Below are 24,951 nucleotides of genomic sequence, written 5' to 3' on the forward strand. Positions count from 1 at the left end.
TCTCCATCTTCCTGCCTGGCTTAACAATGATGTCTTCTTCTTGACAAGGCACCATACATAGAAGTTTGGAGAAAAAAAGAATGGTGTTCTTACTAAGAAAATGCAGTGGGAATCTTGCTTATTGATAGGAGTTATCTATTTGCTGAACAGTCCATTCCTCTTCCCCTGACTTTGCACAGCTTTCCTTCATTGGACTGAATCTCCCTACAATCATTTAGAAAGAAAAATACTGACAATAATATCTTCCTCCTTGGAAAGACAAGCTAGCTAGCACAACGGAGCTGTTTCTTCAGTTTCAAGAAGCATAAACTCAACATGAGGTCAATTGCAGAGGCCCTGCAGTCCTCAAGAGTCCAATTTTTCCTGGAGATCAACCAAGGTCTTTTCTGAAAAAAGAACTGTGGGCAAAATGTGGCAGAACATGGCTTTCTCTGAAGTCAATAAATTAATCATGAAAAAAAAAGTTTTGAAATTGCAAATCCAATATTATGTTTTTATTGTGTTGATTTAAAAAAATATTGTTTGGTATAGTTTTTTTTTTTTTTTTTTAAGATATTTAATTTTTATTAAAATACTGTGTTTACATTTAAGTATCTTTTTAGCATTTGTTATATTCATTCTTTATTTATTTATTTTGTAGTAATTGGTGAACCTGAGAATATAGATTGGTATAATCCACAAGGAGAAAAGATAATTTCTAATCAGAGAGTGGTGGTGCAGAAAGAAGGTGTAAGGTCACGATTAACCATTTACAATGCCAATGTAGAAGATGCAGGAATATACAGGTGCCAAGCAACTGATTCTTCAGGATTTAGTCAAGAAGCTACAGTTGTTGTGGAAATTTACCGTAAGTAAATGCACTATAAAGCTTTGTCTTTCTTCTTATGGTGTTGGAAATGTTGAGTACAAAACTCTGTAAATTTAATTACGAATTATATATTAAAGTGCAATACTATTTCCCCTAGTAAAGTAGTAACTACAGACCTACTACTGTATATACCGTATGACATATATTATACAGTACAAGCAGGGGTGGGATTCTACCAGTTTGCACCTATTTCCTAGAACCGGTTGTTAACATTCTAAGCACTTCAGAGAACCGATTGTTAGAAGAAATTACTGGCCTAATCCTGTAAGGAAGGCAGGAAGGAAACATTCTGGTGTTGCTTACAGAAACTGCCTCTCCGTTAACCCTTATTACATTCTTGGCAGGACTAGACTTCCTGTCTCAGGAACCTCTCTGGAGGTTTTTTCCCCTCCTATGCTGGTACTTTGCTTGTGTGGAGTGACCATTCAAAGTTACAGTGGCACTGAAAAAAGTGACTTATGACCGTTTTTCACACTTACGACTGTTGCAGCATCCCCACAATCATGAGAGGCCAGGTGAGGAGATGTGTCCCTCGATGTGAGTGATGTTGAGTTGGTCACGCCCAGCCAATAACATGACCACCAAGCCATGCCCACCAACTTAGCCACGCCCACAGAACCAGTTGTTGAAAAATTTGAATCCCACCCGAGTACAAGCTGTAAATATCCAGATAACCAATAGACAGTAGTTGTCTCTATCTCACCCAGATCTTTGCTGCATAAGTATGGTAACTATTATATATAGGAGAGTCTTTAACGAAGTTTATTATTTCAAGTACATCATAACCAACACACTTATGTTACTTACATTAGCATAGTACAATATAATGATAACTCAGCTTTCTTGGAAAAATACTAAGAAAATTGAAAAATGTTAATAGTTTTGGTCCATCTATGAAAGCTGTTCGGTGTGCATATGTCCATAACTATGGACTTTAAAATACTTGAAATTTTTAAGAAAGATTTTTCTGAATTATATTTATGCATGACCTTTTTTTTGCTAACAAATAGTGGTCAAAGTGACTCATTATAAATGATTTAACTGCTTTGAAATTCTTACCAAATTAAAGAGTAAGCTATTACAATAAATATATTTCTTTTTCTTTTCTTAGAAAAGCTCACATTCCAGGATGTCCCATCACCTCAAGAATTTGTACAGGGAGAAGATGTACAAGTCCTTTGCCATGTTATTAGTTCACCTGCACCTATTGTCAGCTGGTTATATCAAAATGAGGAAGTCTCAAATATTGCTGACAGTTAGTATTTTGGTAACTCGTTAAATTATATGTTTTGTTACATATTCAGATTGTTTACACTTTATAATCTTCATTACTTAAGAGAATATTGAGTGGAATTGACATGGCTACTACAACTGACTTCATTGTTTGCTCTAAGATTTGACACTATGTGGAAAATCTACCACGGGTTTATGAAAGAAATTATCTGGTAATTTAAATGGAAATTCACAATTAGAAGAAATTTGACATAAATTTGACAGATTCAAATATCACCTTTGTTTTGTTAACTTCTCTCCCCACCCTTCAATTTTTCAGCTCCACTTTTCACCTTGAACATTAATTATTTCCCATTAAAGCTGTGAATGCAAAATACAAGTAACCAAACTATTTATAATAAATATTTATTTATAATATATCACTAAATAATAGTAAAGCCAGCTGGCAGGATCTAAACAGAATTGACTGGCCATAGAAAGATAGTGCAAGTGTTGTTGACAAAGTATTGGGAACAGAGGCGTTGGAACTTGGAAGAAACTTGTGTGAATTACTAATTATTGCCAAGAAAATACATAATTTGTTTATTAAGTCAGATTGATTATATGAGAGTTATTTATCTTTATGTTCAGGTTGCTTCCTATCTACTCCTATCCTGTTAAGTAACTATGGCTGTTTCTTGTAGAATGGTAATATTCATTCTTTTGGTTTTTTAGTTGACAGGAAAATATACTGCCATAATTGTTACATTAATGACTAAACTCTTATTGCCTCAGTATAGTTCTGTTCTTATAGCTTTACTGTAAGAAATTAAAATAGAAATCTACCTAGCATCACTACGAGCTGGTGTCTGTATATTTGGGTGTATTTTCTCCTTAAATTATGACAGGACAAGTTTCTATTGCCTAATGATTGATTGTATTTGAAGTGGGTTAACTGGTGCTCTAGAAGATTGATCTGTTTCCAGAAGTAACTTAAGTAGTTTCCTTATACCTTTACTTTATCTCTTGAGAGGTAAAGGGGTTTTGAAGAGCCATGAATTTATCATGTTTTATCTAACTCCCACAAGATTTGTCTGTGCCTGTCAGTAACCATTTGGACAAACCCAGCTGCAGACTACTGGCAAAACCTGGATATTTCTCTTGGTTTAAAAGTACTTTCCATGCAAGGTGCTAGTCCTGTTTGTAAATGTAAATCTACAATTTTTTCAAATGACTGCTATTTGTTTTAAAAAGTCTAATGCTGTTTCAGAACTCAAACACTGGATGTGTTTACTAGTTCAGAATGTAATGGTGTAGCAGTGATGCTATCCATACTGAACAAGCTGTACTCTTTGACAGTTTATATAGGCCAGGGCTATCAAACCCCTGGCCTGTGGGCCAGATGTACAATGCACTGGCCGCATCAATGTCCAGTTTAGTGAAGGGAGGGAAAGTCCTGATACATCACGTAATGCTGCCATGACGATGTGAGTTTGACACCCCTGATATAGGCTATGACTTATACCCGTGATGGAGAACCTATGGCACGCGTGCCAGAAGTGGTACACAGAACCATTTCTCCAGGCATGCCAGCCGTTCCTGTTGCTCTTCCGGTTTCCAGCTCGTGCATGTGCGCCTGCCAGCTTGTCTTCATGCATGTGGGAGCACCGGAAACCAGAACAGCAGCTCCCCGGCATGCACATGCATGCCGGGAAGCTGAACTTCTGATTTCTGGCATGCGCATGTGCACTGGCCAGCTGGTCTTTGCATGCGCATACATGCCAGAAACTGGAAGAGGGAGTTGCTCTTCCGGTTTCTGGCACTCCTGCAATGCATGCTGGGGAGCTGCTCTTTCAGTTTTCAGTGCTTCTCTCCTGCGCGCACACTCCCGTTTTGGCACTTGGTGCTGAAAAGGTTTGCAAACAGTAACCTAATCAGTAATACATGACATACAGCCGAGTTATTTGAGGAACTGCCTATCTCCCATGGTATTTGCAGGTTGCTATGAATTGATAGGGTTGTTCAGAATAACAGTATAACAGAATTGGAAGGGACCTTGGAGGCCTTCTAGTCCAACCCCCTGCTCAGGCAGGAAACTGTATACCATTTCAGACAAATTGTTGTCCAATTTCTTCTTAAAAACTTCCAGTGATTAATTTTTCTAGCTATCAGGAAGGTTGTCCTTAGTTTTTGGTTGCTTCTCCCCTTGATTAGTTTCCATCCATTGCTTCTTGTCCTGCCTTTAGGTGCTTTGGACAATAAGTTGATTCTCTGTTCTTTGTGGTAGCCCCTCAAATATTGGAACCCTGCTACCATGTTCTACTTCATATATTTTTTAATCAAATGGTATCATTTACTGGAATCCAAAAAGGGGCATTCTCATTGCAGCCCTGTTCTCTGTAATGAAGTTTCTCCTGAGATATGTGTGACTCATAATCTGATGTTACTCCAGATGGTCTTAAAGCCCAGCCTGTTCTTCCAGGCCCTTTGCTAGGTAGCTGGAGCCCCTTGTTGATTGTATTTGCATAAGTCTTATGCTGCTGGCATCTATTGTTTATTTATTTTTTTCAATTTATCTTGTATGTTTATCCTTTTTTTGTGAACTTCCCAGAATTGGTTTGGAGTCCAAGGACAGTTAATGAATAATAAATTAATAAAAATCCTGTTATATAATGCCTGATTGGTACTTCACAAATTGCTAATCAGGCATCTCTTAAGTAGATGTCTATGCACAAAGTCATATATCCAGCATCTCTTGATGTCTAAGCCAAAGCAGACCTGTAGGCTGTGCCCAACAATCAGAGGAAAGAGGATAAATCCAGGGGATGGCCAGTAGCTTCCAGACACATTGAACTCGTTGATCATGTCATCAGTAACACGGTTAATAAGGCATTGTATAAGGTTTCTCCAGAAAGATTTGTTGGAAAGAAAAGAAAGCACTAGAAATCTTTTTTTTTTTTTTTTTTGCCAACTATTTTGTGGTTGAGATGAAAGCTGAATCTTGAAGGTTTATCCTCTATCAATAGATAGCACAGGTATTTCTGTGCCACTTTGCAGGATGGGAAGATGAGCCTGTGAAAATACATCATAAATGATATTTTGGAAAGAACAGGAAAATGTACTTTATTTTTTACTTGAACATTTTTTATCATTTTATTTTATATGAATGATAGTCATAACTTTAGGATGCTTTTAGCACTTTTTGAGATAAATGCAAAAGAGACACAAATTGCATACTTCTCAGTCTGAACTGAAATGAATAACATCCAAGGCTTTGTGTCTTTTCATTGCTTCGTGTCTTTAATTCAACAATCATATCCACCCAGCAGTGGATTTCTTTACTAAAGTGAATATAAGTAATATTGCATAGATTTATTAAAAACCCAAGATGTAAGAAATGAAAAATACAGAATTAAGCTTTCATAAAAATACAGAATTAAGCAGAATTAAGCTGTGAAAAGGGGGCGTCCATAAGCGCACCAACGTGCCTACCGTCCCTGTCCTATTGTTTCTTTTATTTTTCTTATATGTTTCCATGTATTCATAACTATATTTTTACTTATACCTATTATCTTGTAAGCAATTGACAAACCAAATAAAATAAATAATAAATAAATAAAATGTTTTGATGATAATACTTTAACAATGTAGTGGAAGTATTTAAAATTTTATATTTACTAATTGCCATTACTTATGGATAATAGTTTTTCTATATGTTTTCCAGATAGATTTGCCATGTTACCAAACAACAATCTTCAAATTCTTAAAATTAATAAAAGTGATGAAGGAGTATACAGATGTGAAGGAAGGGTCGAAGCTAGAGGAGAAATTGACTTTCGGGATATCATAGTAATTGTAAATGGTAAGATTTATATTGTATATTATTTTTTCTTTAGGTAAGAAATATAATTTATATTTCTGATATTTTGGCATTTTAGAGCAAGGTAAATATATTTTAAAGGTAAAAGTATAATAGTCACTGTTCAGTGTTGCATATGTGCAATGCAAACACTTATAGCACTAGTTTATCACTTCCAAAATAATTATATGTGATTCACTTTTATAAATGTGACGTCTAATTTTGGTATCATCACAACACAGGCCAAAAATCATTCTAAATTTTTATATGTGCATGTTATAACACTGTAGATGATGTGGATAGTATAAAGATTATTTTGTTCCAAAATTTATCCTGAGAGAGAAAAAATTAAATACAAGGGTTATAAATTTTGTATGCATTAGTCAATAACCAGCTATGTAGAATCTATGAGATCTAAAAGAATATTCAAATGTTATGAGAAATGAGAAATTTATTTATATCCTTTTATTTTCATTGGTTTGCTTTCTTCATGAAAGCAAACTGTTTTTTCACTGGAGATTAAAGACATTAGTGAATTCTTCAAGGTTTTTATGCATAAAAGGGTTTTATGTCTATTCAGAATCATTGAGTTGGATTCAATCCTGCTTCTTAAGAATGCAAGGATATTCCATTCCTTTCATTTACAGAAGTTCACAATGGGACTTATTATATTGTTTTAGGTGACTGTAGAATGAAATAAAGCTAAAAATGCTGCAACATTAGTGCTAAATGTTCTATTGGATTTAGCTCAGAATTATAGTGACTCAAGAGAATTTGGGGAGGAAATCCCAAAGTTCTTATATGCTGCCTGTTTTATTAAAATGAGGCCAACTAAATTATGCTTTTATGGTTGCTTACATTCTATTAAATGATTACTTTATAGTTGTCCAATTACCAACACATTTATAAACCAAACCAAACATTATATTCAAGACTTTAAAATCTCCCCCCCCAAAAGCCCCATTTTTTAAATTTGCAATGTATAAGATAATGAACAGGAGACCAGAAAGTGAATTAGAAAAAAAGTACAGAAAAAATTAACAAATGTAGCATAATATAATTCACAGTATAATTAGACATTGTGAATTTGTTGCTACATTGCTCCAAAATGTTAACAGCAGTAAAAGGTAATTTGTGATTTTATTGGTTTTTCTTGGTACCTGTGTAGTGATTTTCCAACTTAAAAAAAAAGATGAATTTCTTACTCAAGGAAACTGACAACACAATTATTCAATTTTATAGGTATGCTGTTAAAAGAATAGAACACATTAACCCTTTGTGTCTGGGAACCCCCCCCCCATAAACATTATATGAAAAAACAGTAAAATCTAGAATGTTTCAAAATAAAAGTGCATATAACAAGTTATAATACCAGTGAGTACAGGAATAGAATCAGGTAGCAGAAACAGATGGACACAGTGTTAGAAATTCTATTTATATAAAGCACCACACAGAATACAGTCACCATGTACTTTACTGTTCAACTATATTACTGTAACAGGAAACAGGAAACTACTCAGAACAAAAGAGCATAGAGTATATACCATAGAGCCAAACTTGTAAACTGCCTTCTATTGGCTGAATACTACTGCATAGAAATACATTCCAACCATGAATTCCAGCACACAGCATCACAAGGAGTTGATGCACTGTTATCGAATAGAAGTTTCACATTTGTCCGTGAGTAAACATTTGGATGGAGGACATTCTAACAATTTCAATAGGACCTTATTTTTAACAATATTGACCATAAAAAAATAAACCATTTTTTTTTTGCCATTTACATTAGAGAGCCAATTAACACTTACTCAAACAAAGCTATAAGCAGTTAAAAGCCAGAATTTAACTAGAAAAAATGAGAGAGATTTTGGTGTTAACATTTCTATAAAAGCTTATCTGTGATATCTTATTAGAGGTATAAGTACTGATGGTAGACAGCATATAATGTTTTCCTGAAAAGCATTGCTCCAGAAAAATCTGTTGTTCTTTCAAAGAAAGGAATCCAATGCTGAGATAGCACCTCAAATCTCTTAATGGAGTTCCAGGAGACTAGATCTTCAGCAGGAGATTTTGTAATGAGGTTAATATTTGATGCCTTAACTAGTTTCAGAATTGCCAGGCTGGTTCTTTCTCAGTGTCTCACATACACACATATTCAACTCTCTTTTTTAACAAAACTAACACTTTCTTTTTCTGTAAAGTTGGGAGTTTGGTGTTTGTATAAGTAAAATAAAATGCAATAGGTAAGATAAAACATCAAAAATAAAATAAAGCAAATGCTACATAAAATCTTAGCTAAGTGCCAACCATGACAAGTATAACACAGAGCTTGCCAAAGGACCGCTGCTTGGACTCCATCTTGGGGGAGGGGCAGAACTATGTACAAATGCTTCAATGCTACTTTTCTTCTTTCCCTCCACCTCTCCCCCATCATTTCCTCCTCCATTATTGTAATATTGTAAGCAATATTAATGTCTGATGTTTTCATCTATTTTATCTTTAAGTATTCCAGTGCTATATGGCATTGCTGTTTTATTTTATTTTTAATGTCAGCTTCATATTTTAGAGCTTTGGAAGTAGGTATTATCATATATAGTACATATAAATATAATTAATACCTCCTTACCACTCATTGTGCTGACAGTTCTGTTAACTAATACCTCTACAGATAATGAATCCAGCTGGAAATTGTAGGACACAGCACAAGCCAGTTTCCTTAGATTCATTGACAGCAGTGTAACTTTCTGTCTCTAAGGAAGTAGGTGGTATTTTATTATTTGATTTGAATAAGAATTTATCTCCACACATCCTAATTTAGTGCCATTCCCGAGGCTTTTAGGTATTAAATTCTGGAAACAATATTTCAGATGGTTTTGAGAAATACAGTGGATACTCATTTGCGCAAGTGGAATTTCAGTTGACATTTGGTTGTTTATTTATAAAAGTATTAGCCTTGAATATTTGCATATCCTGCATGAACTCTTCCCTTTGATGGTCCTTTTTCAAATCAATCATATCCATACACCTCAGATAACAGATTTGTGAAGCAGCTCTTGTTTCTTGTTAATTTGAATGGCTTTTTCAGTAAAATAAAAACCCAATAAGAAACAAACATGAAAATGAAATAAAAACAGATGAAAAAGAAATTATATATACTAGACTACATTAGTATTCCTGATGATAAAAAAAAAAAAAAAAATGAACATCTATATTAAATATTCAGTATTTCTATAAGCATGTTCAGGTAATATAGTGGTCTTTATTATCCAAGCATATGCCAAACTTTGATTGAAAAGATGGTGATAAAGGCTATCTTTTGATTCTTCCTGAGCAAAGGTTATTCTCAGATTTAACTATGGCAATATAATGATTACATTTTCATTACAAATGCTATAATCTATTGACTTAATATTTAATATTGATTAATCCTTTAATATTGCTAGACACATTTCATTCAAAATAGTTGCAATTTGAAAACTGCTTAAAATTATTTCATGTTGGAGTTACTTCCCATATAAGACATTTATATGAATCAGATTATCTTTTCTCTACATTGTCTCCACTACTAGTGATGGAGTAAAATGTGGTTATATTAGAAGATCTGGCTCTGTGCTTGGAGCAGTATGGTGGGATATGGTGACAGTGTATTGTCATATTAGTTTTTTTTTTTTCAGTGAGCCATTTTTCAGCTAAGTTGGGGCTACATTTTCTAACATGTCTAAGTATTTTCCCTCAATATAAATTGTAAAAACCATATGTCATCTGTTGATCCTCATATACAATATTACAGATACAGACATTTTATAAGGCTTAAAATTCTGCCTCAAATGTATATGAAATGTTAGGGTTATACAAATGTTGTACAATATCTATATTAGGCAGGTTAATAATCCCTCCCTCCATAAAACCACAAACCAAAGTCCTGAAATACTTTGAGAATACTAATAGAGATAATTGCCTCACCCCAATTTACGAGATCAACTTGCTAAGTTATTTATTTGCTTACAAACAGAAACATTATCTTTTATAGTACCTGAATGGTATATGGGTGCTTCACCCTAATATTAGAGGGGGGGTTTTGTTTTGCTGTTTTACTTTTTGTTCAATATTTTTTTGTTTCCTCTATTTTATTTTTTATATTTTATTTTATTATTTAATTTTAATTTTATTTATTTCTATAGTATCCCATCTCTGTCAATGATTCTGGGCAGCTTACTATTCAAAAAACATATTATAATTAAAACACTAAAGAATTTTAAAATAATAAAAACATCAAAAATAAATATACATAGCAGCCAAGATACTTGGCCAGTTAGCAGTAAATGAAGGAAATGAAGCCCTTGCCACATCCAGCACCTCGGTCTCAGGACTTTACATTACATTACAAAAAGCTAACAGAGTTGGGGCCTATATTCTTTGGAAGGATAATGTTCCATAGAGCAAGGGACACTGCAAACAAAAAAAGCCTATCTTCCAGTCCCTGGTAACCAGTATTCTTCGATTGATGAGATCTACAGCATAACTATTTTGCTAGATTGAATTGGATGGGTAGACACAGTTGGAAAAAATCGATCCCTTAGGTAATTCTGGTCCCAAACCATGTAGATTTTAAAGACCAGCATATTGAACCGCATCCAGAAATATTTCAGTAACAATACAGCTCATACAGAAATGGTGTTACATGTGCCATATATCTGGCACCACTTACTATCTGTGTAGCCATGTTTTTCACCAGCTGAAATTTCTGAATACTATTTAGGAGTAGCTCTATGTAGAACATGTTGCAATAGCCTAAATGAGAGGCTACAAAGACATGAATTATTATGAAAAGGGCCTTCCAGGCCTTCCAGTCCAAGAAAGGGCAGAACTGGCACACCACCCAGAAGTACACAAAGGCTCTTCTAGCCATGGCTGCCACCTATTTTTTGAGGATCAGCGCCAAAGACTGCCAGATTGGAAACTGGGTCTGTCTGGGATAGTGCAACCCTATCCAGAACTAAAGATGGAAGAAACTTATCTCTGGAAGGTTCAAATAACCAAAGACACCCCATCTTGCTAGGGTTGAGTTGGAGCCCATCTTTCTTCATCCAGTCCCCAATAGCCTCCAAAGACTGGGACAGGAATTTGTAGGAACATATACACCCAGTTTTGTGAATCATACCAATGAAATTCAACATTGCTGGGAGTGTGTGTGCGCACGTGAGAGAGAGGGTGTGTGAGAAAGAGAGAATTAATGTACTTGTGAAGAATTTCTAATCCTTGTTTTAAGTCTTAATAATGTTAAGAAGGCAATATTAGAATTATTTAAAAATGAATTGCACACAGATCTGACATTTATTTTTTTTCCAATTATAATAATTTTGACTACTAACCCAGCCTCAAAATTGGAGAAAATCTATAAAATAAAAAATAAATCAGTTCAGAAAATTAACATTTTGAATTTCATATTTAAAACTGTAACAAAATATTGCTAACTAATGTATTATCAATTTCAATTTACATTTTTTCAAAATTATTTTCTTATGAAAAATAATATTTATGCTTATGTTTTCCAGGAACATTATTTGCATTAGAAATTCTCAGATAGCTAAATAAGACTGGAAACAGGACCATTAGCTACTAATTTGCTTTATTTTTGATATCAGTGAAACAAAATATAATCAAATGTTTTCAACGATATAAATGACATATCTTTATTTCTTTTCCACAATGTCTCAGATTCCATGTTGAAACAATTATAGACAGAAAATTTGTAGAAGAGCAGGCAGAACTGGGGTGCAGAATTAAGCATATCATACAGCTAAGAATTTTTACATCTGTCTATAATTGTCTAAGATAAACCCCTTGAATTCTGTTAACTCTTATCTGGTGCCAATTTAGTATTGAACTTTAGTTTACTAGATTTTTTTATATAGGTTTGAGCAATATTTCATTTTACTGAGCAATAAATAAAATCAATTGAACCTTGCCCTGATCCTTTGTGCCTGACATAATTTGAGAAAAAAAGAAATTTGCTCTCAATGTCTAAAAAAAATTGTCCAGATTGTAAAAACGGAATGCTTTACATTTGTCCAGTTCCTCCAACCATTACTTTGCTTCAGAAGTCCTTTAACGCTACAGCAGATCGCGGAGAGGCAGTTACTTTGTTCTGTAAAGCTACTGGTTCTCCTGAACCTGAAATCAACTGGTACAGGTAAGCTACACGATATTTAAATATGGTAGGTTTTGAAATTACTAAATAACAAATAACTAATAAGAGGGATTTTTCAATCAATATGGATTTTTTTAAAAAAATCTCTGATTGAGCAGGTTTTTGTTTCCAGCTTGAATTTAGTTCTGAATGGGTGACTTCCTAAATATTTTGTTTTGAAACAGGTTCTGTGTGAACCATTAAATTAATATGCATATTGGCTAAATGCTGTAAGCACACCAAAATGATATATAATGAAAAAATGTCAGTTTACTTGGATTATGGATACACTAGTATAATATACTGTACAATGTAATGCAGAAGAAAGATTCATGAAAAAAAGTATTTTTTGAAACTACTCTTCTAGAAAATTCTAGAACATTAATGTTCTTTAAATCATATTATGATACCATACTGTAAAGATAATAAACAATTGCTATTTTTTCATCAAGGCAGAATTTTTAGACTTACAATGCAGAAGGGAAATTTCACTAAAATATGTTCTACAGTTTTGAACAATTATATTTTATAATGTAGGAAATAAGACTAATAACTCATAAAATCTGTATTATTAAATTAAATTAAAATCATTAAATTAAATCTTTCTGGTTTCTCTGTAAAATATATATTCTTACAACATGGTTGTTATTGATTACTGCAAATTCATTTACAGAAAGCTTCAGAAATCTATTATCATATGCAAATGATATTTGTGGATAGAAGTAACAGATTTAGTACATTAAGATAAAATAGTAGCTTGTAAAAGAAGATATAATTTGAAATTATTGATGATAATAAAAACATTTTCTTAATAGTAATACCATGTTTCTCCAACAATACGCCCCCCATAGGTAGTCCCAGGATGTTTTTTTAGGCATAAAATGAAATTAAGCCCTTCCCCCCAAATTTAGGCCTATTTTAAAACATGTGAAATTGGGGGAAGGGCAGAGGGCTTGCCGTTAGGAGCGCCCCACAGGCAGCCACCATGCCTCGCCACCAACCTCCCTACTCTCACCAAGTACTTTTGCTGCAGACCCGGGTATGGTGCTGCCTGCAGCAGGCGGGCGGTATCGGCATGGATGTCAGCCTCGGTGGGGCACTTCATATTGGGAGACCTTCTGCCGCCGTTGCTTTCCCTTCTGCCTGTGCTGCCACTGCGTTTGGAGATGTGTGGGGACAGAGACAGGCTGGGTGAGGGGCAGACAGGGAGATGAGGCAAAGGCAGTGCTGCTTCCCCGGCCGGCGGGTCCGGTGGAGGGAGCCCGCAGCCACCCGTCCTTTCTGCCCCTCACTCAGCCCATTCCCATCCACACGCACCTCCAAACGCGGTGGTGGCACAGGCATCGGGCAGAGGTGCTCGCTCGGTGGGGCTCGGCTCAGAGGAAGACACGGCGTGGGCCATCACCTCGCCTTCCTGTCCGCCAACGGGCGAGTGCTATCACTGCCTTGGGCAGCCTCTCCAGGTGGCTCCTTCAGGGTCAGGCTGGAGCGACTCAGGAAGCCAAGCTCGGGTTGGCCCGGCTCTTTCACTTGGCAGGGGGTACACACCCGTGGCTCACTTCCCTGGTTCTGCCCAGCCCTCCTGGCTCCGGCATGGCCCTGGCGGAGGGGCCCGTCGGGGAGGCACCCACTGCCTTGGGCAGAGTTCTGCCGCCAGGCAGAAGGGCACCCCAGGCGAAGCTCTTTGCGCTTTGCCCGGCGCCAGGCATGGACGGTGGCTGGGTGCTTTTCCCAGGGTGGGCCGGTCCTGCACTGTGGCCCTGGGAGATTCACCTCCCCACGTGGGGTTGGGCTACCCTCTCAGGCAGGTGAGGCTTTGTCATAGTAGGGCGTCATTTTTAAAAGAATGGGCTTTGCCTTCGAATATGCCCAGGAAGGCGGCGATAGGAGCGCCTGAAGCTGAGTGTTTCTAGTGGGACTCCAGTTGCAGGGAGGAGCTCTGGCCGGCCCCGCGTGGCTGCGCCAAATGCCACAGCGATGATCCAAACACCGCCGTGGCACGGGCAGAAGGGAAAGCAATGGTGGCGGAAGGTCTCCTGATATGAAGTGCCCCACCGATGCCAAGACTGACATTCATGGCGACGCCACCCGCCTGCCCGAAGATGCAAGGGGGGAAATTAAGTCATCCCTGAAAAGATGGCCTAGCCGTTTTTTCGGGGCTAAAAAAGAATAAGACCCAGCCTTATTACATGAGAAATATGGTATAAATCTTTCATTGTTGATATATTTCTTCAGTCATTTGTATCTCCAAAGAATTTCTGCAACTTCTACCGACAGCATTCTTATTATTGCATCATATTTCCTCAATAATATATGCATGAAATTACATAATTTACATATTTTGGAATATAAATCTTTCTTTATATAAAAGTATTCCATAATCAAAATGGCAATATTCATAATCAATTCAGAAATATTTGTTTTCAAGTTTTCTTCCCTTTTTCATAATTTTGAGCAAAATATATATTCTTGATGGCACTATAATTGCTGTAATGAATAATGGCATATAGTTAAGCTACATGATTGTTATGTCCAATTTGTTAAGTTTCATTGGATTTTTATTTTTAAATATACATCAATATCAACACATTAACAGTGTGGCCTCTTGAGTATGATTCATTTTGATACAAACAGCAATAATAATAATATTTATATTAATCAAATTTATATAATCCTAGTATTGATACATGGTTGTTTTAGAGTAGTTATTCAATATTTCAGTGTTCCCTTTTTAATGCCAATAATATTATATGCATACATAGTAATACCATCTTTCAGCCTCTAATCTTTCCATCTAATTATTACTTATATTCAATTATATAAAAATTATATCTGCTAATATTCCCCCATTTCTTAGTTCTTAGTTCTACCTGTATTCTACCTTCTAGTCGTGTTACCATTACTAATCCTTGTGTTAATACACATGTTTATAATAAGACATGGTCCTTCATATTTAGTTGTTCAAAGTCACAATATGCCATTCAAATAACAGTCATCCTATTATTTAAACATACCTAATAATACCAACTTTCCACCAATTTTTCCATCTAACTATTGCTTCATATAAAGATGTGTATTCTTATTTCTACCTCTATTCTAGTTTTTAATTAGGACATCATTATATTAGAAAAGAAATAATAATAAAATAATAATAATAATAATAATAATAATAATAATAATAATAATAATGATAATAATAATAATAATAATAATAATAATAATAATAATAATGATAATAATAATGATGATAATAATAATAATAATAATAATAATAATAATAATAATAATAATAATAATAATAATAATAATTCCTTTCTATCCATCTTCTCTCGTTCATTTTAATACTTCAATTCTTATTCAATTTTTGGCTTGCCTCCTATACTCCTCTATTGGGTCTTTGTCTCTATCAGCATCTGTGTGTTTACCAATCACACTGAACATTTATCCCATCTCTATCCACATAGGCTGCCAGGTCTCTAGAGTATCCACCCAAACCCCTATCACCCTTTCAAAAGTATCTTCCAGGTTGGGCTTCCGGTTTGTCGGCTTCGCGGCGGCAGGGATTTGCGAAGCTGCGCGATCCCTGCCGCGCTAGCCGTTTTGGGGCTCCGACCCAGCCGGGTGCGGAGCTGAGGCTGCCCTGCAGGGGCAGCTGAAGGTAGGGGATCCGGAGAAGGGTTTGGGGGTGCTGCAGACTCCCTCCCTGGCCGGCAGAACTCCCTTTTCCCAGGACGGTGCAGCGGCGGTCTGTAATGGCCGCCACAAAGAAGCTGGCAGCCGGGTAAGAATGCGCAGGAGGAAGTGGAGAAAGTGATTGAGAGGAGAAAGTTTTTCTTGGCTCCTAGGACTCTAAGACATATCTAATAAAATTCCTGAAAAGTATGACTTTCTGAATAATACCTGCCAGAAGAGGAAAAAAGCGGCTGTTTGAAGGTGCTGAAAGGATAGCTTTCCTCTTTTCCTACGGAATAAATAACTGGATATTAAGAAACCTATTTCTTTTAGGTGAAAATTGGTTTTAGCGATGAGTGGGAAGAGAGAGATTAAAAGAAAACATTTGTATGCTAAGACTTTGTTGGAGCAGATGCCTTAAGGATTTGAAGACTAGAATATATTGCAATAAGATTTTAAACAGATTTGGACTTTCTTTCTCTTGGATTGATATTACCCCAGAAGGAGAAAGTAAGAACTCTGCCTTGGTTTGGACTGACTGATAACTTTGGGACTGTTTTATTTTTTTATTTTCTTTTGAATATTCTGGTTGTTGTAAGAAGAAAGAAGGGAAAAGAAAAGAAAAGATTTATAATGGCTCTTTCTGTTGAGGAACTAAGAAAAGAATATGAACAAGCAAAAAAAATGGTAAAGATGGTGTGGAAGAAGCTTTCCTTTTCTTAGAAATGGTGCTTATTAATTATCAACAAACATTACAACAGATGAAGACAGCAGAGGAACAAGAAAGAAAGAAAGGAGCCATTTTTAATGAATCTCAGAACTTGATCCAGAAAGAAGGAAGAGAGAAAGAAAAGAAAAGAAGAGAAAAGAAGAAAATTAAAGGACTTAAGGACTTAAGATCTAAAAAACATTTAAGAAAGGGAAAAATAAAGTGCAAAACCAATATGATGATAGTAAACAAAGGGGAAAAGGAATACGACAGAGAAGGAAGCTGGCAAGGCAGAGGCTAGAAGAAGGGGGGTAGAAAGGTTTGTTGGGAGAAGAAAGAAAGGGAAAAGGTGGAGAAAAGCTACAATGTTTTGAAATTAAATGAAAAAAAGAAATTTTTTTGGATAATGGATAAAGTATAAAAATTTTTAAAAAAAAGATTTTGCAAGGTACATAAGATGAGATGGTAGTATTGTAATGATTTAAAAGTTGATAAGAGATTAAAATGTTAAAATGTTTAAAAATGATTGGCTTTAAAACCTAATAATAGGGAGGTTTAGAATATTGTTTTAATTAAAGAGTTTAATAAGACTATGGTACTGATGTTATTATAAAATTTTTATTATAGTATTTTTTTTAATATTTGGATTTATTGTCTAATTATGTACTTAATTATGTTGGATGTATTAGTTAGATAGAATGTACCAAGCAAAATCGGATTGGGTATTAGATATTATTTTAAAGATTAATTTTATTAACTTAGGGGGAGATAGAAAGGCATCATACTCTGATTAATGATTTCAGGAGAAACTGATTTTCTTTTTTTTTTTATAAGGGATGAGACAAAGGGATGATAAAAAATGGACAAAAGATATAAATATAATGATTCAAATTAAGATGATTAATTAAGATAGAAGTAAGAAGTGTGAAATATGTGGGGAAGTTAATATAGAAGGCTTAGAATGGTAAATAAAATAAGTAATGATATGTAAGATGAGCATGAATATAATTGAAGTCCATGAAGAGAGAGATACCTGGGTCCAAGTTACTTTCCAAAAAGATTTTTTTTTATGTTTTGTGTGTTGTGTGTATATGTCTTTTGGGGGAGAATTAGTTAAAAATTGTAGAAATATAGATTGAGAATAATGGTAACTAAGTCAGAAAGAAACAGATGAAATAATAATAATGATATTGAATAAGAGTAAAGAGAAGTAAAGAGAAATTGAATAAGAGGTTTTGGTATGTTGTATGGAAATGGTTTAAAACAGAATTATAATTTATCTGACTTGTTAAATTGACAATGAAAAAAGGTTTAAACATGTAATGAATAATGACAATTTGTGTGTTTTAAAAATTAATAAAACTTGTTTTTTTTAAAAAAAAAAAAGTATCTTCCAGGTTATCCAATTCCATTTTTAAACCTCTTAAAGTACTTTTCCCATCAGTCATTATTATCTTTATTGTTTTCTCCTTCTCATCTTCTTACTTTGTTTTCTGGTTTGTCTGCTCTATCTTTTCTTCCGTTTTTTCTGCTGTCTCTTCTCTTTTCTGGACTCTTTGATCTTTATTTATTATCAATTGTAGCATATTTTATATTTTCTCATTTATGCCGTGCATTAGGCTTTTTTATCTGTGATTCTTTGTCGTAGTATCCCTAATACTTTGAAACATCAACATCATTTCTCTTGAAATTTCACTCATTTTCCCCTGATGGAGCATCTTGTCTTAGTTTAATAAGTCCAAAAACAATATATTCCAGTCCAATGTTGTTTCTCAGAAAGTTCAATAATCATAGTTCTTTTCATCTCAGGATTATTAATCAGTTCCATTTAAGTAGTCCAGGGAGCTTCTGCAAATCAAAAGTCACTTTACTTTATTTAGGAGTCTTACTTATTCTCACAATAGCATCTCCCGTAATCATAAAATAGATAGTTATAGAACAGTATCACCACAGTCCTCCAGATGAATGTTGTTTATTTCTCTTATCAATTTTTTTTCTAAACTCGTAAGGGTATGGTATATTCCATTCACCAGTAGATGGCACCCTCAGCTTAGATTTCAACATTGTTTCAAGTGTGATAAATTGATTAATCCAAATTTAGTTCAATTTATGGAAGCAAAGTCAGCTATTCAAGTAGATTCAACTAGATAGTTCCAGCATTTTATAATGCCTTTCCAAAACAATGCCTACCCACTTTAAAAATCCAATTTTCTATGTTTTAAAAAGTCTTTAGCTTTTCTTCCCTTAGTTCCTTGCTTTTGGGTCTAGGATTTTTCTCTCTATGGTTGTTCGCTGCTTTAAGAAATAGTTCTAAGAGTCTCTTTCCTGAATTTTCCTCTTTTTTTTTTCTTTTAAAGTTAGGGTCTAAATAAAAAAAGAATCTTCTCACCCAGCTCCAGTTCATCTATACCGCTCCTGCACATTTCTTTGTTGCCTAGGCTGTCCCAGCTTTGTGGCAACCATGATGGCTGCCTCTTCTTCTCGCGGAGGGAGAGGGAAGAAGCCTTGGGTCAGGCAGGAGAATTGCTGCTCTCCGTGTCCTATAGGGCACCCCTCTTTTCTCCATCACCTTTTAGGTCCTTTCGGACCTCAACGGAGAGAACTTGGCACGGGAGTTCCTCACATCTAATCTCACGGCAATGTCAGCTGGAAGTCTAATTATTATGTCTTTTTGTAAGTTTAATAAAGCAAATGGAATTTGAACTCTCATAATTGTAGAACAGAGATGTCAAACTCAATTTCATTGAGGGCCGCATCAGAGTTGTTTTTGACTTTGGGGTCCAGGGTGGGCATGGCCAGGGTTGGCATGGCCAGCTTGATGTCACTCATGTCTGTGGTGGCCCGAGTGCTCTGCCAGTGAAAATGGGATTCTGAAAGCCATTTTCGGCCATGACAGCATCCTACAGCCCTCTGCCAGTGAAAACGGAGCTTGGAGATCTCACGTTTTCAGCCACAATGGTCTCCTGCAGCCCTCTGCCAGGGAAAATGAAACTGGGAGGCTACACACATCCCCCTGAGTTGCGTTTTGCTGGCAGAGGAGGCCATTGTGGCCAAAAATGGAGTCTGGGAGGACCGTGTGTCAATTTTTAATGGAAGCTGATCCTTTGCTGTTTCCTGTGTGGTTCCATGGGCCAGATCTAAGCATCCTATGGGCCAAATCTGGCCTGCAGGCCTTCAGTTTGACACCCCTGTTGTAGAATGTCAAATATGTTAAATGTATGTTCTTATTTAATTACATAGTAGAGTATTAAAATGAATCTTCACACACAAATGAAATATCAACATTTATAATTTTCCAGTTAGTGATTAAAAACTTGTGCTTTTCTTCTTACCAGTATATTACATAGTTGTAATAAGATTGGAATTTTAGTGTTCATTTAGCTTATAAAGAAAACATTGTATCTATATGTCTTTATAGAAAGGGCAAACGTATTGAGGAAAATGATAAATATACATTAAGAGGCAGGAATATGGAACTAACCATAAAAGATATACAAAATATTGATTCTGGTCCGTATATTTGTGAAGCAAGAAATAAAGCCGGAAGAGTGACAAATCAGACTTTCATGCAAGTTTTTGGTAAGTATTGTTTGGTTTGGCTGTCTTTGAACTTCAGTTCAAATTTATTGAATGTAAAATTCTTAGAAATGCTTAATTGATTCTGAAATAAATTCAACGGTCCCTCTCTTTCTTAGTTAAGAAAGCCATCTGATCCCAAGCTGCTACTAATTTTCATTGATTTTTTTTAATCAAACTTTTTTCAAAAGGTTACAGAAAAAGTGTTATGAAAAATAACTTTTCATTTTAGTACAAATTAAAAGTTTGATTGGTTTTTTTTAAAAAATATAATATTCACTGCTGTCTTACAGATAATGATGAAAGTATACTGAGAAATTTTAAGTTCCTCTGTATAATCTACCTTTGCCCTTATCAAAATTTTATTCTTTTATATAGAGGAGCAAGTCTAAACAAACAAATAAATAAATAAACCAGGAAATCTATGATGTTCCACTTGCCATTTTTTTTACAGTATGAGAAAAGGTGATTCAAAAGGAAAGTATAGGATAAACATGATTAGATGATATTCATGTCACATTGATATTTTTTTAAAAAAATAGGTATATTGTTTCCCAGGACTTTAAAATGTTTCAGCCTTCTCTATTTGTATTAGGGTTCTTTGCCTCCTTATAACAAAAAGAATCAAGGTACGGTAATTAGATGCTTTCCTGGTTCCCAGAAATTCATTTATTTTCCCTTAATGGTTGCTACACACTTCAATAAGATTGTTTCTTCTTATCTCTATAGATTCTTATCCATTCAACCTGGAAAATTTTAAAGTAGTAGCTGCCCTAAAAACATCAATTTTGCTATTTTTAGAGATATTAGTGAATTTCAATAAAGTATAATATTTGTAGCTCAAGGTTGAAATGAAGGGTCCTTGATGTTCTATGAACCTGACATCTACAAGAAAAGAACCAAGCTCAGAGAGCACCAAGGACCTCTCATGAGTTTAATTCATAAAAGTTGAAAAAGAAAAAATATTGTGACAACATTAGCTAATAAATAGTTCACTTTCATAAAAACAGCTGCTGAAGGGTTAGACATAAATTGTTAAGTACAGCAAAGGAACTGGAGAACAGAGAAGAAAAACATGACATATCTTGCATCTGCAGGAGAAAGCTTCATAATGTCCAGTCTAATCTATAATGTGGCGAGAAAGACAAGAACAGAGAAGAGCAAATGAGATTGAATAGAGCTATTATTTTATACAATCAATACTATTTTCATTAAGTATATGAAACTAAATTTAGTTTACCATGTATACTGAATATATGCAACATGTATTTCAATAATTAACTTTCTCAGCTGGAAAACCTCTAGCAAAAGTGGAATAATGTTATAATGCAGATAAGCATTAGAAGTAAAATATACACGTATATCAAGAAATTGTGATATGTAGCCTTTGATATCAAGAACAAGTAATATAATTTATATTTCTAACAGTACAGCCTCAAATAATACAACTTAAAAATGAAACCACTTATGAAAATGGTGAAGCCGCTCTGATATGTGAAGCAGAAGGAGAACCAGTTCCTGAAATTACTTGGAAAAGAGCTGTTGATGGAATAACTTTTTCTGAAGGTGACAAGGTAAATTAATGTATACAACTTCTATAATAATCAGTATTGTATTTATTCAAAGTGTATATAACTTCAATTAGATAAAACATTGTATGTGTAAAATATTCATAAATAAGTATGAAAATCCTACCTTCTCAGGCTTCAGGAAACAAAATAATTCAGATTAAGGAAAATACTCTTCTTTCGATTATTTTCTGTGCAGAACTTAATATTATACTTGAATTACACTTTTACTCATGCAAAATGACTGTTTTTCACCTTGCCCACAGGATATTTAAGAATATTGTTCACATTTGTTTATTTGCATATTGATCTTTATTATTGGAATTGACATGAGAAATTGCTGTTGGTGTTGTTGCTTTTTTATTTACATCTTTCATCACTCTGAATTTCATCTTTCATCACTCTGCACATTGACACATTTCTTCTTCATTTCTTTGTTGCTTTGACATAATCTTTTTTTTAAAAAAATGAATTTTATATTATCTATTTCTGCTTGACTTTATCTTAAAAGATATTCTTGTTTTATAATATGTTAGAAAAATGTGGGGAGCCATAAAGAATGCAGATGAATTAAGAAATAATAGCATGATGAGATACAAAGCATCCATATTAAATTTTTAACAACTAGATAAGTAAATATAAAAACCACAGCGTCCATAATTATTTCATTACATTTCCTTATCATTAGAAATAAATTTCCAAAGCATTTTAGCTAATGAAAAATTGGTTGACAAAAATAACAGAAGGTTTGGAATTTTATGGATGGCACCAACAGAAACCAATGAAACCTAAACAAGAACAACATTTATTTAATCCTATAAATCAGGAGTGTCAAACTCGATTTCATTGAGGGATGTATCAGGATTGTGTTTCACCTTGGAGGGGCATGCCCAAGGGGGTGTGGTCATGGTAGGCATGACACGGGACTCATGTTGGGGGGCACATGTGCTGGTCAAACACTAAGGCAGGACTTCCCTGAGACCCTCCTCACTCTCATTACCCAGGTAATCCTCAAGTTACAAATGTGATAGAGCTTGTCAATTACTTTCATAACCCAAGGATTCATTTGATTGAATCACATTAAATGAACATGACCACTCCCTGTTTTCCCTAATGCATTTGTTAATCAAATGTGCAGGTCATTAAATGCACATGAGGTACCTCAGAGTAGGGAAGAGCATGTGGGGCCTAGTGCAGGAGCAGGCTATCCAAGGCCTTTCCAATCCACTGAAATACCTCATGCTCCCCTGGGGTCCCCACAATTGCTTCCCTTCTTCCTACCCCACTTGGTCCCCATAGACTTGGCCTGCTTTCCTAGCATCCAGGATTCCACTTATGCCCCCCCCCACCCCATTTTCCATGGATTGCTTACTTTTTGAAGATATCCAGAGCTCCAGAAGAGGCTGACCCACTGGCAGAGAAGCCAAAGTGTTTTATTCAGATGACGGCAAAGCTGTAAGAATATGAAATCTAAGGAAAACATTTTCACCAGCTTCTGAATAAAAAACTTTAGCTGGGGCCATGTGGCCAGCAGGCCTCTGGTAGTAGAAAGGCCTGGACTGGGCCACAGCAGCCTCCTGCTTCAGGGATTGAACCAGCAGCAGCTGCCAATCAATGAGGAGCTTGCTTCCATTGGGCTGAACTGCAAGCCCCTTGTTGATTGGATGCCATGCCCCAATACCAGAAGCTGCCCATACTAAGCCAGTCAGCATCAAGCAGGAGGCTGCTTATCACGGGCCAGATTGGGACCAAACTAAGCTTGCAGGCCCTCATGGCAGAGAAGCTGGTCTTTTATTCAGATGGGGAAAGCTGTTTTCCTTACATCTCACATTCTTATAGCTTCATAGGCTTCTGAATAAAAGGCCTTGGCTCTCTGCCACGTGGGTTAGCCTCTTCTGAAGCTTCAAAAAGTAAGTACAGTAAAGCCATGGGAAATGGGGTGGGCAGGGTCGAATCTGGCCCATGGAAGCTCCATTTTGGCCTGTAACAGGCCGGGAGAGGCCTCTGGAGGCTCCATTTCAGTAACAGGCTGGGGAAGATCCACGGAAGCTGAATTTTGGGCTGTAACAGGCCTGGGGAGGCCCATGGAGTCACCATTTTGGTCTGTAACAGGCCTGGGAGGCCTGGGGAAGTTGAACTGAGCCTCGGAGGGCTGGATGCGACCCACAGAGGCTCAATTTCAGCCAGCAATGAAATGGGGGGGACACACTAGCTGAGGCACTGTGAGCCAGTTCTTTGCTATTTCCAGGCCAGCCCCATGGGCCAGATCTAAGCATCCCATGGGGTAAATCTGAGTTTAACACCCTTGATATAAATAGTTTTACATAAATTTGCAAAACATCTGTCACAGATTTTCAGGTGTTTCAGCACATTTCCAGGTCACTTCAAAATCTTTTACCCAAACTTTATTCTGCTAAATGTAGTCAATATCTAATAAATTGAACCCTTGCTTCAATGGAGATTGTATTGAAGCTGTTAAATTGTTTTGTGAAACTTCTTCACCTACTTGCCTTTATTCCTTCCAAGCATAAAATGTATTATACAACTCTTTTAAAAGTGGAATAATATTTGATTATTATTGTAATAAACTGAATTAAATAATCGTATAGCATTTTGGCAAGTAGTTAATATTATTTTACAACAGGTCTGTGGTTGGCATGTAAAAATTCAGCAGGGTTTTGCCAAAAAATATTTCCAAACTAATTTTACAATAAGCTTTAATGACAAGTTATTTTGGGACTTTGCACTAACAGATCTCCTGTACCTGAAGCAGAAATTCTTTCTAAAAGATCACATTTAGAAAATGTGATCCAGAAAAGCATTATGTGAAGATTTTATTTGTCATGAACTTCAAAAGGAAAACATGCACAGGAAGCTACAGTTTTGCCAGCCCTTTTAAATAAAGACTGTTTGGCCTATTTCTCTACATTCAGTGGTCAACATGCAGTGATTGTTTTCACAATAATATTGTTAAATAGATGTACATATATTTGGTAAGTTATGCATTAATAGGCAATTCACAATTATTTATGTATATATATTTGGATAAAATGCAAAGGTAGTGTCTGCTTGTAAGTGTCTGTGTGTTCCTAGGAAAGTGGGTTATTCAACATTTCAACATTGACCAATGTTTCATTGCTAGCCATTCAATTGTATCTGGGCCTTGGCCACTCTATGGATCAGCACTTTCCATGTCCCTCTGTCTCATACTACCTTCTTCAGATCCTCCATTATCATCCCTGTGTCATCCTTTATAGTGTCAAGCCAACAGGTACTAAGGTGCCCCTTTCTCTTTTT

At 35.5% G+C, this 24,951-nt stretch overlaps 1 protein-coding gene across 3 annotated transcripts in view; it reads left to right on the forward strand.

Annotated features, from left to right (window-relative positions):
• The window catches only part of NCAM2 (neural cell adhesion molecule 2), a 149,796-nt gene that overhangs the window by 49,926 nt on the left and 74,919 nt on the right, over positions 1-24,951 (forward strand). For all 3 annotated transcript variants that reach the window (XM_087966665.1, XM_087966666.1, XM_087966664.1), the window contains exons 3-8: positions 641-847; positions 1,980-2,123; positions 5,805-5,942; positions 12,015-12,132; positions 19,929-20,089; positions 21,515-21,660. In XM_087966665.1, the coding sequence (XP_087822791.1) occupies positions 641-847; positions 1,980-2,123; positions 5,805-5,942; positions 12,015-12,132; positions 19,929-20,089; positions 21,515-21,660 (914 nt within the window). The remainder of the gene's footprint in view (positions 1-640; positions 848-1,979; positions 2,124-5,804; positions 5,943-12,014; positions 12,133-19,928; positions 20,090-21,514; positions 21,661-24,951) is intronic.

The sequence above is a fragment of the Notechis scutatus genome, chromosome 5, assembly GCF_049901735.1.
Source record: "Notechis scutatus isolate UNSWTSFEM ecotype Mainland chromosome 5, rNotScu1.2, whole genome shotgun sequence".
Lineage (NCBI taxonomy): Eukaryota > Metazoa > Chordata > Lepidosauria > Squamata > Elapidae > Notechis > Notechis scutatus.